The sequence below is a fragment of the Aethalodelphis obliquidens genome, unplaced genomic scaffold (assembly GCF_003676395.1).
Source record: "Aethalodelphis obliquidens isolate GAN/ISIS:26980383/991018 unplaced genomic scaffold, ASM367639v1 scaffold20, whole genome shotgun sequence".
In the NCBI taxonomy this organism is placed as follows: Eukaryota; Metazoa; Chordata; class Mammalia; order Artiodactyla; family Delphinidae; genus Aethalodelphis; species Aethalodelphis obliquidens.
The window spans coordinates 17,101,333-17,118,919 of NW_020837964.1; the positions used below are offsets into that span (position 1 = coordinate 17,101,333).

Below are 17,587 nucleotides of genomic sequence, written 5' to 3' on the forward strand. Positions count from 1 at the left end.
TATGTTTTTAGCTTTATATTACTACTAAATTTTATTGAGATTTTTATTAATCTGTATTTTCAACTTATAAGGAATAAGTACTATTTTTATAATCAGTAACTCCCTATCTTCCACCATATACATTTATTTTTACAATTTCAAAAGTTAAAAAATAAACCTTCACTAAATATGTTTCAAAATTTCCCTTTTCAAACTATCCTCTCACTAACTTATTCAAAATGGTTTTCAAAAAAAAAAGAACAAAACGTGAAAACCAAGTAGAGAAAAGTCTTTAGCTATCCAATACGGATAATTACAGAACAGGTCTATCCCAGATCAATATTTGCTGCTGTTATGGTTACTGTTAGGATTAAAGGTCCTTAATAAAAGGATTAAGGAAAAAAATTAATTTCAATCATTTCTAATATATTTCAGGAAATGAAAATGCATAAGATGAAAAATAGGTAGTCCAAGGACATAATTTTTTAACATAGGAAAATAGAAACAGAAGGTAAATTTAGACCAGCAATATGCTTTTTCATACCAAGATGGGTCAAGGCACCATGAATGATCTCTGTCAGTTTCTACTGCAAACACTAACAAAAGAGAATTTAGGAAAGCAAATCAAATTGTTTGTAATTTTATTTTTTAATGTTAATATTATTAATGCCAACATATAAGTCTGTATTATTTTCCAAAAAGCCAGCATTCCACCTGGCTTTTATATCCTTGTCTTTCACTATGGGAATTCTCTAGCAAAGGGCAAAAGAGTTCGTTTTCACCCATTACCATTCTGCAATAAACTATTCTTTTTATTTGTTATGCTTAAAACATTTCAGTACAATACTCAATATCTTTTATACATTAGAAACTAAAAAATTTTCCTGCCTACTGCAAAAGTGTAACGAATTAACAAAAAATTTTTTTATTAAGTACTCACGCCAGTGTCATATTGTTGCTCGGATCAAGGCCGACTTCTATAACAGTAGTGCCTTCAATGTCCACTTCTTTGCAGGGAGTTGTATTTCGCCCAGTTACCCTGCAGGCCTGATAAAATCCATGTGGTTTCACTCGACCAGAGTCATTGCCCACAAACACCTGCAACACTACTGGCTCATTATGGCCTTCCAGCTGGAGTGAGATAACAGGGAGCATAAACACTAATCAGCATTTCAAATAATCTAACTGTAAAATCAAACATTTAAGACCAAGTTCTATATTATTATATTTATAACTGGATTACAATAAAGAAATAACAAGTCTTCCAGAAAAACAGAGGTAAAATATTTTCATAAAGGAAAATTGGCTAAATTTTTGCAGAAAACTCTAAGTTTTAGTTCTGCAATAATCACATTTTAATTTTAGATGTTTAATGATAAATTATCATTTGTAATTAATTTGTACAACCAGATGAGAATGCATACACAATCCTTTAAGGTATTTATAAATTTACGGACTGCCAAAGCATGTGGGTTACTCAGGATTTACCACCACCACTAATGGAAAATTCACTAAACTGTGCTAGTGGCATCATTATCATCATCATCAAATGAGAGTACATCTACTAAATTTTTACTCTGTTAAAGCTGTTTGAGTAGGAAAGTGTTTGAAGTGCAGCTATATAAATACTAGGGGTATGGAGCTCATTTTCATAGACTAGATACATATATACAACATCACAAAATCCTAGGCCAAAACATTATGGTCTGAAAAACTGCTGGTTCAAACCAGGACCTATGGGTCATTACAGATCTCTAGCAAGCCTTCATAAATTAAATTATAATTTGTATGCTGAAGAATAAATAAATATTTAAAAGAACACTTGGGAACAAATGTTTCCAATGCTGGTTCTTGATAAGGTTTGTAAACATTGAAGCTGCTAATACAGAATGCAGAAAATCACAAAATAACTTGTACAATCCACATCAAAGTGCTTATAAAAAAACTCATATATCTTCTCTATCCAAGAATAACTGTATCTCTGTATCTATGGGTATCATCATAATGAGTCAAATAAGCAGCAAATAAGCAGTCTACCCAAATTGTTAGCAGTACCTTAGATCAGTGTCTGGCACACAGAAGGGTACGGTATTTGCTGAATGAGTGAATAAGTAAACTTTTAAGATCAGCCAATTCACTCCTTATCACAGGCAATTAATCTAACTACTTCTGCAGACAAGTATTTAGACAAAGCATAACTTAAAGTCAGAGCAATTAGGTTAAAAATATTTACCAAACTATCAAAATGTCTGGTTAGACAAATATTTATACAAAGCATAACTTAAATTTCTCACTTGCCTGTTACTTGTCCTAAGATGGGGGGACTGAAAAAGGATTGGCGTGGTGAGTAGTAGAGGGGTAGGAATGATACTGTACATGTGATTATTAACAAACCGTATAATGGTCATGAGTAAGCTTCTTGATCCCAAGTTTCTACCATTATTTCTTTCAAGTATAAAACGAAAGGCAGTTCAATTAAATATTGTTCAACTAACACATTTACACAAACTGTATTTACAAGAATCTACCATGTGACTAGCCAAAATTCCTCCCTGTTTAGTATTTTGCAAGGGGTAGGAACACTTGTTAAATAAACATCCCCTACTCCACTTCTTTTGGTTTGTCTTCAAAGAGAAATAGTCTTTTCAATAAGGTATCCCAGGTGCTAAAATTTAAGTGTCCCCTCTTTCTTCTGTTAGTCTAAGTTCTGAAAAGATAAAGACTCAACTGATATCCTATTTTAAATTTTTTTAATTAATTAATTAATTTTTTTTGGTGGTACGCAGGCCTCTCACTGTTGTGGCCTCTCCCGTTGCGGAGCACAGGCTCCGGATGCGCAGGCTCAGCGCCCATAGCTCAGGGGCCCAGCCGCTCCGCAGCATGTGGGATCTTCCCGGACCACGGCACGAACCCGTGTCCCCTGCATCGGCAGGCGGACTCTCAACCACTGCGCCACCAGGGAAGCCCGATATCCTGTTTTTTAAACTGAAGACTTAAGTTACCTATCAATCAATTATTTTCTGAGTTGAGTAGTCCTGATTGCTTTAGCCATCTCAAAAACCTTATTTTCCAAGTCCAAGATAATTTCTACAATATTTCTTTGGACTCACTTTAAAATTTCTTCTTAAATATAAGGTGTGAGAAGAATCTAAAACAGTTGCTACCAATGTCAAATATAAAGGGAAGATAATTCATGATTGCCATATATTTTACTTGTTAGAACACACTTTCATCTCTCCTTTCATTTAAACTAAAATTCAAAGGACATCAGAGTAATAATATTTGGCCTATAATTCAGTCAGACTTTTAATTTCTAATATATACAACTATTAGTTTTATTTTAGGCAGCTTTTTGGTTAAAAACAAAATAATAAGTAAAAGTAGATAAAATTCTTCATATATTGCTAACTAAAATAAGTACCTTTACTGTAGGAAAGCCTTGCTGTGTTCTGTCCTTTACTGAGCCACGACTACCCTCAGTTAGGTACCGAGCTCTGTGCTGGGTCTCAGGTTGTACAACTATCTTCAGCTCCTTTCCCTCACTTTTAACAGGATACTGTCCGCACAACATAGGGCTCTTCTTTACTCCAGTTCCTTTTTGGTTTTCCAATGTTCTGAGAAGTCAAAGCACAAAGTGGAAAAAGTATCAAAAAGAGTTTTCTACAAAAGTCATCTAAGATAAAGGAAGAAAGAGAATAGGCAATAACATTAAAAACAACTGATTATCTTACTGACAAAATAAAAGACAGCCTAAGGGACACTACATTCCATAAGTAAAGTATCTTTAAAACTTTTGTAATTAAAGAGAATGTATATACGTATATAACTAAGTCACTCTGCTGTATAGCAGAGATTGGCACAACACTGTAAATCAACTATACTTCAATTAAAAAAAATTGAAAATAAAATTTAGTGGTAAAGTTGGACAGGGATGACAAAGAATGCGTATGTGTGGCAGGAGGAAGGAAGACTGAATGCAATAAACCAAGAATAACAGGAAAGACAATAGCTAATGTCACTATAACCTTTCACATTGCACTTCATTCAAAATAAAGTTTAAAAATTACATATATGTGTGAGTGTTACCTAAAGCTACAAGATTACTATTATTTTCTAATAGGACTTACAAAGCAAAAGAAAAGTGGGGGTAGCACAAAGACACAAACAAACAAAAAAACACAAAAGGCCTTAAAGAAACTGAAGGAACATGTACATATTCTTTTGGATATTTTCCTTAGTACATCAAACTGAGAAAATTATACTAAAAAAAAAAAAATCAGTGATTCAATTTTAATTTGGAAATTAGCTTTACTCTAAACAATCTTTCTCAGAAGTTAAATTTTTCAGAGTACTTTAATTTGTGATTAATTAAATAATTAAAGCCCTCAGCATATAAAAAATTTATAATCTGTGCTTTACAGATAGGCAATCTAACTTATTTTTTTTAATTGGGTTTCTAATGTTTATTTGTATATTATGCATTTGCTATGCAGAATGTATGTTCAAAGAAAAATATTTCAAATGGTGGTTAGGACTTCAGGTCAACACATTTAATCTGAAGTACTGTATATATGTGATAAAAATAAATAGAAAACAATACTATTAGTTTAAAAATTACCTATGTATATTTAAAAATAGAGTCAGGGCCTATAATGCTTTCTGTATCACTTTCCCAGTCCTAAGTTTACACTCAAATTGAAAATAAAGGAGCCAAGAGATGACTGTGGACAAAATCCTGTCCAAAAGCAAACAGGTCCTAGGAGAAATATTATGACTTCAAACATAGAGGAGCAATGGTGGCTAAGCAGCCTTAAATCTAGCTCTAATGTTTACCTCTTCATTTCTAACCAGGTTGTTAACTCAGTCATCAATAATAAAGAGGGAAAAGGCTATGTTCTCAATGGAATTTTGGATTGGGGTGAATCCATGGCTAGGATGCAGTAAGGTATGCAGTTAGACTGACTGGGTGAGAGGAAGGGTTCTGAAGGGAAGTACTTTGCTCAATCATCTTCATATTCCCTAAACCTTGCACAATTCCTGAAACAAAAGATGCTGAAAAAGTATTTGTTGATGAAGGCAAACTTGTTGATGAAGTTTGACATAATTAAGTCAAAGATTACCTGTGTAAGTAATTTAAAAGGCCCTGGAAGAATAAATTCTATGAACAAAAGTATCAAGTCAAAGTCAGAACAAAGGGCAATAAATCCTATTTTTTCATCATTCTGGGTAGAAATTCAAATATTTGCACTGAATACAATGTGCAGTACTTTGCATACTATAATGATACTGTTTTATACTCATTAAAAAAAATCAAAGCAAAAATATTCATCTACTTAAGCTATGTAAAAACATTCTCTAAATATGCACTGAAAGGGACTAAAAGAAAAAACAGCAAAATCTAATAGTTGTATTGATTTATTAGATTATAGGTTATTTATTTTCTTCTATTTTTCTGCATTTTTCAAATGTTTGTAATTAATATCTATTAATTTTATAATAGGAAAGGGAACACTTTAGTCTGAAATATAAGGAAAATTTAGCATATCATTAATTTGGCAAGATGTGGCTTTTGTATTCATTTATGCTGGCCAAGCTAATATTTATGAGGGTAAATAGATGATATTGAGTTTTACTATTTCAATAAAACAAAATATTTCACTTGGGATGAAAATTTTAAGTTGATAAAGTATACACATTATGGCTTAAAGAAGAATAGCACATGTAATCAAACAATTTCTGAAATGATACTTTTAAAAGCCCTTAAAACTAACTTTATTCTCTAGGCTTAAATGTAAAAATTGAATACATACATATTTAGATCCCTAGCTGTGTAAAACAATAAAAACATCAACTAATTCTTAGAAAAGCAGTCATTCAAATTACTAATTTTTAATGCATTATGGCTTAAGGAAAAAACAAGAAAATAGCAGCTAATTGTATGGGATTTTACTTCTAAGTGATTATCTAAAAAGAAAATCCACTGTCTTGGAATATTCTATTCAGAACTTAAAATGACACTAATTCCTTTGTGCTGTACATCCTTCTGGTTGCCTGTCACAAAAATAATTTTCACTATAAAATGCCTAAAACAGGTTTCACATGCAGGTGACATCATATCTTAATTTCTAGGAATATCTAAAGAGACATTGGCTACTGATTCTCAGGACATTTAGGTGAAGAATTTAAGAAAAATATGGCTAGGAATGTTTAAATACTGAGTAGTTTTTTAAAAGTGATTTTGTTTTCTTAATAAACTCTTTCATATAACATTTTATTCATACAAAAATGCTATTTCCATCTTGAAGATCAATTAAAAACTGCTGTACTCAACATGTTTGAGGGTACATTTTCTATAATTTAGCATTATATAAATAGAAATTTTATGGCAAAATTTCTTTCATGTTTCTAACATCTTCCTTATTGAAGAACATAGAACTTTAGTTTGAGATCCCCTTAAAAACTGTTTTCAAAGGCCTATTTTTCTATATTTATATATGGTTTTATCCTTTCCTTAATATAGTTCTTATAAATTCAAAGTTTAAACTTCTTCTATCATTTTCATATGCTAGTGTCAAATATTTTTCCATTACCTAAGAAGCTGGACATTTCTTCTGCTGCTTGATGAGTTTCTGTTCCATGAATTATTTCATGAGAGATTTTGTCTTGACAAATGTTATTATACTTTCCCTGGGTAACCTCAAATCATTTCTAAGATATATCTATCATACAAAAGCAGAAGCAGAAAAGATGTAGGTCAAGATATCTCTTTAACGGCAACTGCAAATCATGTGTGTTGACTAACTGTAAGTCAAAATTTTATTTGTTCTTCATTCTGAACTTTAACATTTATTTCAGTATAAAAATGAAAATCTCTCTTACGGAACTTAAAAAAAAAAAAAACACTTTCTCCACAGAAGCCCGAATAAACACATACCTGTATTTAATGATAGACACATATGAGCCTTTTAAATCTCTGCTACTGCGTTTCAGAGCATTTTCTATAGATAACAGTTCTACAGATATGTCCTAGAATTGTTGACTCTGCTAATGGCAACACTTTAGGAAAGGGTATATGTTGTTTTCTTTTAGATAATTTCCTAATCTGGACTTTCTAAAAATGAAAAATATGTAAATGTGCGTTTTTATTTACTATTATCACCCCAAAGGAGTTTTAAATGAGAGTAGAGAAGAAAGTAGTATAGAATAATCATTACTTAAATGGTAGGTATTACTTTAAAAATATACTGAGAAAATATTTAAGGACAAGTTTAATACACATTAAGAATATTCTCTATAACTCTCAACCAGATTTTTAACTTAAAATATACCAATGATGTAATCAAATAGTGAAAACAATCAAAAGCATCTCCATCACATTCTGTGACAGCCTGAAATTGTAAGAGATCCTGGGTCAACTAAAGGACCATACATACCCTGCCACCCAAAAAAGTAATCTCTCAAGATCCAGTGAGTTAAATTCTATCAAACTATGCTGAATATACTGTAGGAAAATCTAATCAAAAGTCTAGAAATTAAATGTTACAATAAAAGTATTAAAGGAATCAGAAAGTTAAAAATAAGTCATAGTATTCTCTACTTCAGAAGTGAATATTCTATAATATAGCTATTGAAACATATTTAGTAAGTGTTGTGAACTGGCAGAGATGAATGAAAACTCAAACAGGCACCATGATCCTGGTTCTATCACCCTTTAGATATATAACCCAGAATCACAGAAAAAAAAAAAAAAAAGTGATACATTTATTTTTTTAAAAATCCTGAATTGGCATAATATATTAAAGAAAAAGCTTAAAATAAATACATGAATCTAAGTTGAGAATCAAACTATCAATTTAGTTTTTCTTGTTTTCATCAAATAAAAGAAAAAAGGGAAATAAAGACTAAAATCTTCACAAAAATGGAAAATGACTGAATCATTTGGGGAGACAACATGAAAGGGAATACAAACTAGCCCTCTGTAAATGTTTGTTTTAGCTGGAGTCATTGCATCACTAGTTATTTCTATGACTAAAAATATTTTAAAATTCTTTTAAAGTATAAGTCCATTTGAAATTAAAAAATTATTTCTAAACAGATTATTTTCATTTTCTACTAAATCTTACCCATACTAAGATAACTATTGGTAAAATCTACTGGTATTTTATTTTCTTCTCTAGTGAAACCTGATAATTTTAAGTTAAAATTTTCATGTTATTTCAATGATAAAACTAATATCTTTGCTTTAGATGCAAACTTGAGCTGAGCAATTAAGAAAAATGAGGAATGATTTATTTTTTTGTTTTGCATAATGGTGAGAGAACTTTAAAAAAATGTGAATACCAACCCATTTCCTGCTTTTGAGTTGCCTTTGTTGTCCGTGGTAAGCTGAGAAAGCACATAGTGAGGTGCTTTGGCACTGTCGGCATCAAATATATCCATATTAGACTCTTCACAATCTCGTCGTTTGACCCCCGGCCTCTGCTTTGGATTTCGTTTTCGTGATTTACGAGGTACCTCAGTGTTATCATTGTAGGAACTGGTGCTCATGTTACTGAAGTTGGAGGGGGAATCCTCCATCCACATACTGCAGCTCTGCTCAGATTCCAATCCACACCCCTCATCCTGGCAGGACATCCGACTGTTATCCAGCAAGTCCTCAGGTGGTGGTGAGATGTACAAGACTGTGTGCCTCTTCGGTGTTGATGGATGCTGCTGAACTGTGTTACTGGTTAACTGCTTTTCACTTACCCCTCGGTTACTTACCCCCAAGGCTGAGGAGCAGCTCTCCACTTGCATAGCCTTGCTGTCGGTGACTGAGGTAGAATAAATGGTAGGGCTGGAAGAGGTGGTAAAGGAGCTGCAAGCACCGCCCATGGAGGAAGAGGAGGGAGCTGAAGAAGCATCTGCAGTGTACAATTTAAGAGTAAATACACTATACATGTTTTCACCTATGCTGGCTAGCAGTCCCATTGAAAATGTGATTTGTGAACTGATTGTTTTTCCCCAAAATGAATAGTTGGAATTTGGTTAAGTTTTAGAATATAAATGCTTCAAGCAATACAAGGCCTAAAAAATGCAATTTTTAAAAATGCCCAAATAGCATTATTTTACTTATGTTATAATTGATAGATTTTTTAAAATCTAATTTAATGTTTTAAGCTGTAAAGCAAAAACAAAGCTTTTATTGCCTCAGCTGGATAGTTCCACTGAATTTTAATCATTTAAAATAATAAAAAAAAAACCCCAATATGAAATATATGCTTGTGGTCCACATTCAATGCCAATTAAATAATTCATTATAGAATTTGAAAAGTGGGACTGTGCTTAGCCACAAAATATTAAAATAAGTTTCTAACCTATGAAGCAGAGAACTACAGGTCATTTTTAATGCAGACACTCCCTGCTTCAGAGGCAAATCCTGGAATAAAAATATGAGAAAATAAATGAGAAAAGAGCTGCTGATTATTCCAGATATCAATTATAAAATGAGAAATAAATAGAAAAAATATATAATCAACTGAATTGGAGGCAAAATGGAACTGGTACCGTCACTATGATTGTTTTAAAATCTACAAGAATAAAAGTGAAAAAGGTTTGATTTGGAACATGCTGGGCTGTAGAAGATAAGCAAGTTAACCACTGAGGGTCTCCAGAAGTTGGAAGTGGCAGTTCAAAACCATGATCTCTAAAATAAATAAATCCACCCTTTATCGCAGAATGAAAAACAGAAGAAGGACGTATTATTGGATGGATTTTTCTTATTGGCAATTGGTTACCACTGTCCATTTCCTCTCTCTTTAAAAGGCCTCCTTGATTTTAACTATTAAGGGAATTTCTTCAGATGAGTTAACAGTAAATTTTATTGGCTGAAGTCTAACAAAAAAGAGTTAAACAGAAAAAAATCTCTGGAGAGAACCAGAATTAGTTCTTATAAAAAGGTTTTTTATAAAACCATTTACCTATTATGCCTAACAAAAAAAGTCAAAAGTAGATCTTTTCAAAATGTGTGGCAACTGGCATAACAACTCATTGAAAAATGCTACTACTAAACCCTTAACAACATAATATCAAGAGGCACACTAATAATGTTAAAGTTGGAAGTTATCAGTCCTATACAATTTTATCTTGTATAAGATAAGGAAAGGTTTACAATCATAAACACATACAAAAATGAAAATAGGTAACGTGACAACTAAAAATATGTTTAAATCTAAAATTAATTTTTATCTATAGCCATGTATGCTACTGTTTTAAAGTGGTGTAATATGATAAACTTAAAACTGTGATGTGCAGTTACTGGAATTGCAACATCCACATCAATTATATAAAGAGTGAAATGTCAGAATGCCAATGTTTCGATAATCAAAAGCCAAGTGCCAAAGATCTATTTTTAAATTGAAAACATGCACCAAAACACTTAAACCATTTGAAAGAACTAAATGCACCCACAATTTTTCATTGCTGTCAAGGCTGAAGAGCACAGTTATTAATATTAGCCATCAATAATGAAATCTACATAATGCCACATGGAAAGATTTTTCTCAACTACCATGAGTTAAAGCACTTAGAGCATTTAGATGATACCAGTTCCATTTTCCAGTTTGTATCCTTGTCAAATGCAGTAGCTGAAATTGGAAAATTCAGTCACTTTAAACTGCATTCCAATTTAAAGAAAAATTTTTATCAATTTCGTATCATGCATTAATGCAATGTTTTCTTAGTAAATAAATATTTTAAAAGATTTGTAAAAACTACAAAATCTAGATACTAATGTCAGTGACAGTTTAGGAGCTGATTTGTAGCCACTTTGGGTTTAAATAACAAGGTTTTTCCTTATTTTTTGAAAAATATTACAGAATTCATTTTAGAAAAAATAGAGAAGGTATTATGTCTAACATTCCTCCATCTGTTCCAACTATTGGCAAAAAAGAAACTAAACTTTTTGTGTGTATGAGTCTATGTTCATCATTTTCAGAGAAATACAAGTATGCAGCATGCAGTATTTGCAGTGGAACACACAAAGCATGCAGCATGAATTCTGTGAACTTGTATTTCTATAAAGCAGCTTTCCCCCACCCACTCTTTTTGAATCTAAGTACCATGCACATGAGAATGCAGAATATGAACATCTCAGGGATCCCTGTCCATGACAGACGGAAAGTTAGGTGAAATGTAATCATGAACTCAAAAGCAAGTTATATATTTATGAATTTAATATGCAAGCTATAACCTAGCATTGCTCTTTGAAGTATGTGTGATTTTATCTTGCAAATCTTATTTAAAAATCATGGTTATAAAACCCAATTGATTTAACTGTACGTAAATATCTGTTCTGGGACAGGTATGCCAAACTGTGATCTCATACCCTACATAAGTTAAAATATTCTATACATTTTCCTTTGACACCTAACACACATTATGAATATTTTACCTGCAGTTTCCTGGATATACTTACTAAATAAAAAAGTTCATTAGCACAAAACTATAAAGCTGAAAACATAAACTCTGTCAAAAGACAGTAGTATCATTTAATTTTAAAAAATTACTTTTTAAAGGTTACCTCAGTTTGATCCTAAATTACAAAGGTTCTACTCATTTTAAGAATACAATGAATATAAGACAAATTTTTTTAAACTATAAAACTCTTTACAATAGTATCATTATCCCTCTGATGATGATGAAAATGGTGTATAAAACCCTTCACATAAGCATGTTACATTCTGGTTAGCAAGACATCACCTAAGTGCATTAATAATGCCAGGTGAGGTGGTGAAGTAATAAGGGATAAGAACTATGGGCCTCTAGAGAGTATGGACAACATCTTTCTCATCTTAGACCCTCCTGACACCTAACATACTATGACTTGCATGTAGTAAAAATTCAATTTTTTAATTAAATTGATTTATGAGAAGCCAATATTTGATATGTATGATGAGTTACATTAAAGTTAAACTGGTAAATAAATGTACCAATGTGTTCATAATGGACACATTATCAGGTCAAAAAAAAAAAAGATTTATACCTTGCTATAATAGCATTAACTTATACAGGGAAGGTTCAGAAGTAACTTAAGAGTTTAATGGTAACTACTCACTATTTCTACAAAGAATGTGCTAATAACTTTCTTTCTTGAAACATACATAAGCCAAATTACCTACTTGTGTATTAATCCATAAATTCACTAAAAATAACAAATTCTTAATATTATCTATTAAAAAGTAAATGCATAACATAATAGCAAGAACATTTTAGATTTCTAAACAGTAATTTGTCATTTCTAAGCATTCCCAGAAAAGCACAATGAATTCCTGGGAATATTAGAAATGTTCTTAAAATATTTACAAAAACGTTTTAATCTATATATTATTAAATTTCAAGAAATAGCTTAACTGACATTCCATAGAATTAAAATGCTAATGTAATCCTGCCTCTTCTATATATTCCTTTATAAACAAAATATGCTAACTACCCCTCCCATCCCTTTTTGGGTTTGAATGCCCATCTTTATCTGTTAGGAATGTAGAGACTATGTTTAATTGCTGCTTATTAAAATAAAAAACTCCAGCATAAAAATGTTTTAATAATTGCTTTTATTTTCTCACCAAGCAGAACAGTCATAATGTATTCTTTTTATAACCTTATAATTTATTTGTTTTTTAAATCCCTTACCAATCCTTCATAAAGTTGAAAGTTTCTTCCTCTTAAAATTATTTACTCACCTAAGTAATGTGTGAATAAATTTTTATTATTTCTTTTATGAAAAAACTTATCTTTGAACTTAAAAGAATTTTTTTTTTTTTTTTTACTTTTTAAAGAGTTTTCTTTCTTTTTTTTTTTTTGATGTGGACCATATTTTAAGTCTTCATTGAATTTGTTACAATAGTGCTTCTGTTTTATGTTTGGGGGTTTTTTTGGTCACGAGGCATGTGGGATCTTAGCTCCCGGACCAGGGATCGAACCCGCACCTGCACTGGAAGGCGAAGTCTTAACCCCTGGACTGCCAGAAAAGTCCCCAAAAAGAATTTTATTTTTCCATAGCTTTTTCTGTGACCACAGAGAGCACAGCAACACCAAAGAGAAAACTGATAGACCATTTTTATAACTTACTGACAGAAATTTATAATCTCAAAAGAATAATTTTTAAATTTATAAGTAAAGAAAAGCATCACATCTATAGTATTCTATATCTAAACATAAAAATTTCAGATTTGTTAGATTTATTAATTGGCAGTAGCCAATTACTAGGCCAAATGCCAGTAATGATGGTGAACTTAAACTGTATATTTGGCTTCTTTCAAGAACTGATGTAATCATTAAGGTTCACTATGAATATTCAAAGCACTTGGGATAAAAAGAATAGCAGATAATATCTTCCTGGATATTACAGAATTTGCAAGTACAGTTTACCCTTGAACAACACAGGTTTGAACTGTGTGGGTCCACTTATTCACAATTTTTTTTAAAAATAAATACATACTACAGCACTAGGCAACTTGTGGTTGCTTGAATCTGTGGATGCAGAGCCAAGGATAAGGAGGGCTGAGTGCAAAGTAAGTAATACATGGATTTCTGACTGTGCTAAGGGACAGTACCCCTACCACCCTCGACCCCGTGTTGTTCAAGGGTCAACTATATTATTAATTTGATTGGAAAGATGAAAATGGAGTTTTAAGTGGTACCACATAGAGAAACCCATGTAGTTTATATACTGCTTTCTTAAACTGTATTTTAAAATTAAGAACCATTAGTTCTAGATTTGTAAACGAGAAATTATTTAAATTATCATTATCATTTTAGTGCTTTAAATACCATAAAAAAGAGATGATACTTTATGTGGAACTAACTCAACTTTTAATAGAAACCTTTGAAATTAGAAACATTCTTTAAAGTCCTCAAAAGAAACAAATACCTTTCACTGATTTAAAAAAATATGACAGAAATGACATTTAACTAAGCTTCCAAGATAAAAATGTGGTCCCTAGCATTTAAATATGCACTTATATTTTATAACTTCTCAACATCAGTGCAAAATCAGTTGAGTTACCTTAAAAAAGCCGTAAAAATTTGCAAGTGTGCTAAGTGAACCAATAGTGGAACGGAGAGGGAGTAAACTACTGACTGTTCAGAAAATAATAATAAAAATCAACACAGGTCATTTGGAAACAATTTCTGGTCTAAAACCCTTACTGTTCAGTCTCAGTAATTCTTTTTAAGTATTTCCATTTTTCTTACTGGTAACAATGACTTCAAATCTAAACATTTGTCTGATAAAAGTCACCAGATACAAGAATATATTTTCAGATCAAAGAAGAAAGATATTGAGAGAAAAAAATTATAAGGCCAACATTCATGTTGCCAAGGGACTGAAAAATCTAGAACACACAAAGTGGCTGCAAACCTGCTTTGTCAACACCTTACATGCCAACCTTCGTTTTCTACTTTTCTTCTTCTTCTTCTTATAATATTAAGGTAAAGTTTAAAACTTTACAAAAAAGTTTTAGTTTCAATCAGTATCAATCCACTATTTAGAAACAAAAAAAGAAAGGAAGGAAGGAAGAAAGAAAGAAAGAAAAAAGACTTAAGAAGAAGTCTGAAAACGAGACCGACCTATACCCTGGGTGAGATTGGATGGGTTAAATGTCTCTGGCACTATTTGTCTTCACTATTGACAGACACTGTCACACAACCCACCACACGATGCCTGTCTCTGAATGGCGAAGCTAGAATGCAAGTTAAGTGTATTAATAGAAAAAACAACTAGCATCCCAGCATATAAAATAAGCAATCCAGATTACTTTACCAAAAAACAAAAATAAAAACAAAACAAAAAAACCAAAAAAACCAAAATTGTAGGGTCGATCATTTAATTTACATGTTTAAAACAGTTCTAATTTCCCATTTGTACTTTTCCCACCCAACATAGGTTTACATGCTACTATAAGCAATGTTTTAAAACAAACTTTAAAAAATTAAATTATTAACATCCAAATAAATGCATGTGGGTAAATTTCTTATTCAAAATTTTTGTTAACTCATATTCACCAATTTGTTCTCCTGTTTACTAATGCAATCTAATCCATAAGCCAGAATGTTCTCTCTAGGTGTTTTTAAACTATGCCCTTACCCAAATTCCCTTAAAGAGTATACGACGATATGTTCTGACCAATACACTCAAGCACTAAAAAATATATACAATTTACCAGCAAAAGAGTAGTTTCATTTCTCAGGCCAACTTCCAAACACTTCCTCATCACCCCCCCCCTCCAAAAAAGTTACTAATTTACACTTTTTAAAAAGATTCTTGGCCATGCCGTGCAGCATGGGATCTTAGTTCCCTGACCAGGGATCAAACCCTTGCCCCTGCATTGGAAGTGAGGCATCTTAACAAATGGACCACCAGGGAAGTCCTAATTTACACTTTTAAATTAGATATGTTACTGTGCATAAAACGTTTGATCCTAGAGGCTCTATTTAAAAAAAATAATTAGCACTATTGCTGAAGCTGAAGGGGTTGTTACTGATTTACTAGAGACCATCCTTCTCTCCTTCAGTCCATCAAACTGCCAGTCATAGTTCTAATACTACACAATAATTACTCTCCCGCTTTTAATCTAAATTCTCCTAAAATAATTATTTTTATCTTGTCTGAGTGCCATTAATAAACATTCACAGAGTATTTATTAAAGAATGTTTCCTAAAAAATAAAATGCTTACAGAATATGTAAGTGTCCTGACACTGAGAGCAATGTTTTAAATATATATTTTATCCTATTCAACCCTAAGTATTTAATCACAGTGTAAAATAGGTACTAGGTACATATTACACAATCTGTTTTTTAAATCCTTTCCTCTTGGAAGACAAAGATGCTTTCTATCATCCAGTGATTTAAGTACTACAGGGTAGCGTCAGTCATTGATACTGGGTGGAGACCAAAAATCCCAGAAAGAATCCTCACTCTCAAATAATTTAAACACAAAAGGGAATAACTATACTAGCTGATGACTACATTTATTGTTGTCAAAGACCCCAGGAAGAACAGGGTTTTTTAAACAAAAAGACAGCAATTATACTACTTGAAAGGTAATGTTTACTTTAAGACAAAAAGAGAGATTACCACCACATTAACTTAAGAACTGGAGAGAAAAAAACAGTTCTGAGGGATGCTATTTGAAGGTCACTTCAATGCTTTATCATATAATACCTTTTAAAATAGTTTAAATTAAATAATAAAGTCATTCCTATCAACTCTAGTCCAATGTCTTCATATTTCTTCTTTTTCAGAGGTGACCAAAAAAGGGAAAATAGTATTTGTATCATTAAAATCTTCTGATATAATAATTCAGAATGGTTTTACAACTGGATCTGGATTACAGTGTACATTAGATCCAATTGTAGATAAAATGTCTAGACAAAAAACAGAAGTCATAAATTGCTCTACTAGAAGTTTTGATAATTGATCACACAACTTTATCATTTCATTTTTTAAAAAGTGGGAAGAGAATTCTAGGAAGAATACTTAATCAGTCAACTTTGCAGAATCATCCCTTTGGGAGGTGTCTGTTCTCCCTATGATTCATCATCCTCTAGCAATGCTTCTTTTATTTACAAGGGCTCCTAGTGAGAGTGTCAACATTAAAGAGTAAGTCAGAAAGGAAATCCCATGGCCCATGTGTTGTCTGATATGCAAAACTTCAAAATGAGGTAAAAAACAGACTGAGAATGGAAAGAAAGAAGCAAAATAAAGCTAAAAAACTTGTTTTTATAAAAATAAGATCTATTTTTTAAAACCTTACTAACAAATGAAAGGAGAAATCCATGTGGGAGGGAGGTCAATGTTTACCGAACTATCACTGATTATCAGGCAGTATTAAGTATTTTACATATTTACCTTCATAATAATCTTAAGAAAAAGTTGTTGTTACTGTCTACTTACAGGGGTAATATGAGAAATTTACTGAACTTCCACAAGGTTCTGTCTATATGATAGAAATGATATGATAGCAATCAGATTCAAATTAGGTCTTTATGATTCCAAAGCTCATGCTAATTTTATTATATTTCACATATGGGAAAAGAGAAATAATGTCATAGAAACAGGTGAAGTCTTTTGTTGTATCCTACCCTAATCAATTCCCCTCACTCCAGTCCCAGCTGGAGTGTTTTTATACAACTTTATTACTATTATTTATACAACTAATTATTATAAAACAATTAGTTATGGCAATACTTTTTGCTTATTATCAATCTTATTGGTAGCATAAAAAAAGTAAGCCTACTTCTGTGCATTAATTTCTTAATGTGAAATTCTACAAAACACATAAAAAAAGAAATTGTGTCTATTTGATGTATGTAATTTGTCTATGAATGGCTGAGAATCTGTGTGCAGTTTTAAAATGCTATTCTATAGACTCAGGTAATATAAAAATCTGCTTATTCTACCAGAAAATGAAAAAACCACAATATTTATAAAAGTTGCTAAAAATTAGCAGGAGGACCAAAAAAGGTAAACATTTAGGGAATAAACCATTAATAGGCCATGTGTACTTTCTGTCAGTGAAAATGTATAATATGGATAGTCTCCTGAATTGGTAATTGTTTCTGAATTAA

At 31.7% G+C, this 17,587-nt stretch overlaps 1 protein-coding gene across 10 annotated transcripts in view; it reads right to left on the reverse strand.

Annotated features, from left to right (window-relative positions):
* The window catches only part of NFAT5 (nuclear factor of activated T cells 5), a 133,582-nt gene that overhangs the window by 36,743 nt on the left and 79,252 nt on the right, over positions 1 to 17,587 (reverse strand). For 6 of the 10 annotated variants that reach the window (XM_027119426.1, XM_027119429.1, XM_027119428.1 and 3 more), the window contains 3 exons: positions 8,324 to 8,882; positions 3,401 to 3,593; positions 920 to 1,110 (listed from right to left, as the gene is read on the reverse strand). In XM_027119426.1, coding sequence (XP_026975227.1) covers positions 920 to 1,110; positions 3,401 to 3,593; positions 8,324 to 8,882 — 943 coding nt within the window. Of the gene's footprint in view, positions 1 to 919; positions 1,111 to 3,400; positions 3,594 to 6,569; positions 6,682 to 8,323; positions 8,883 to 9,335; positions 9,398 to 14,586; positions 16,207 to 17,587 lie in introns of those variants that run through there. The other 4 variants (XM_027119434.1, XM_027119433.1, XM_027119432.1 and 1 more) reach the window with 4 other exon arrangements.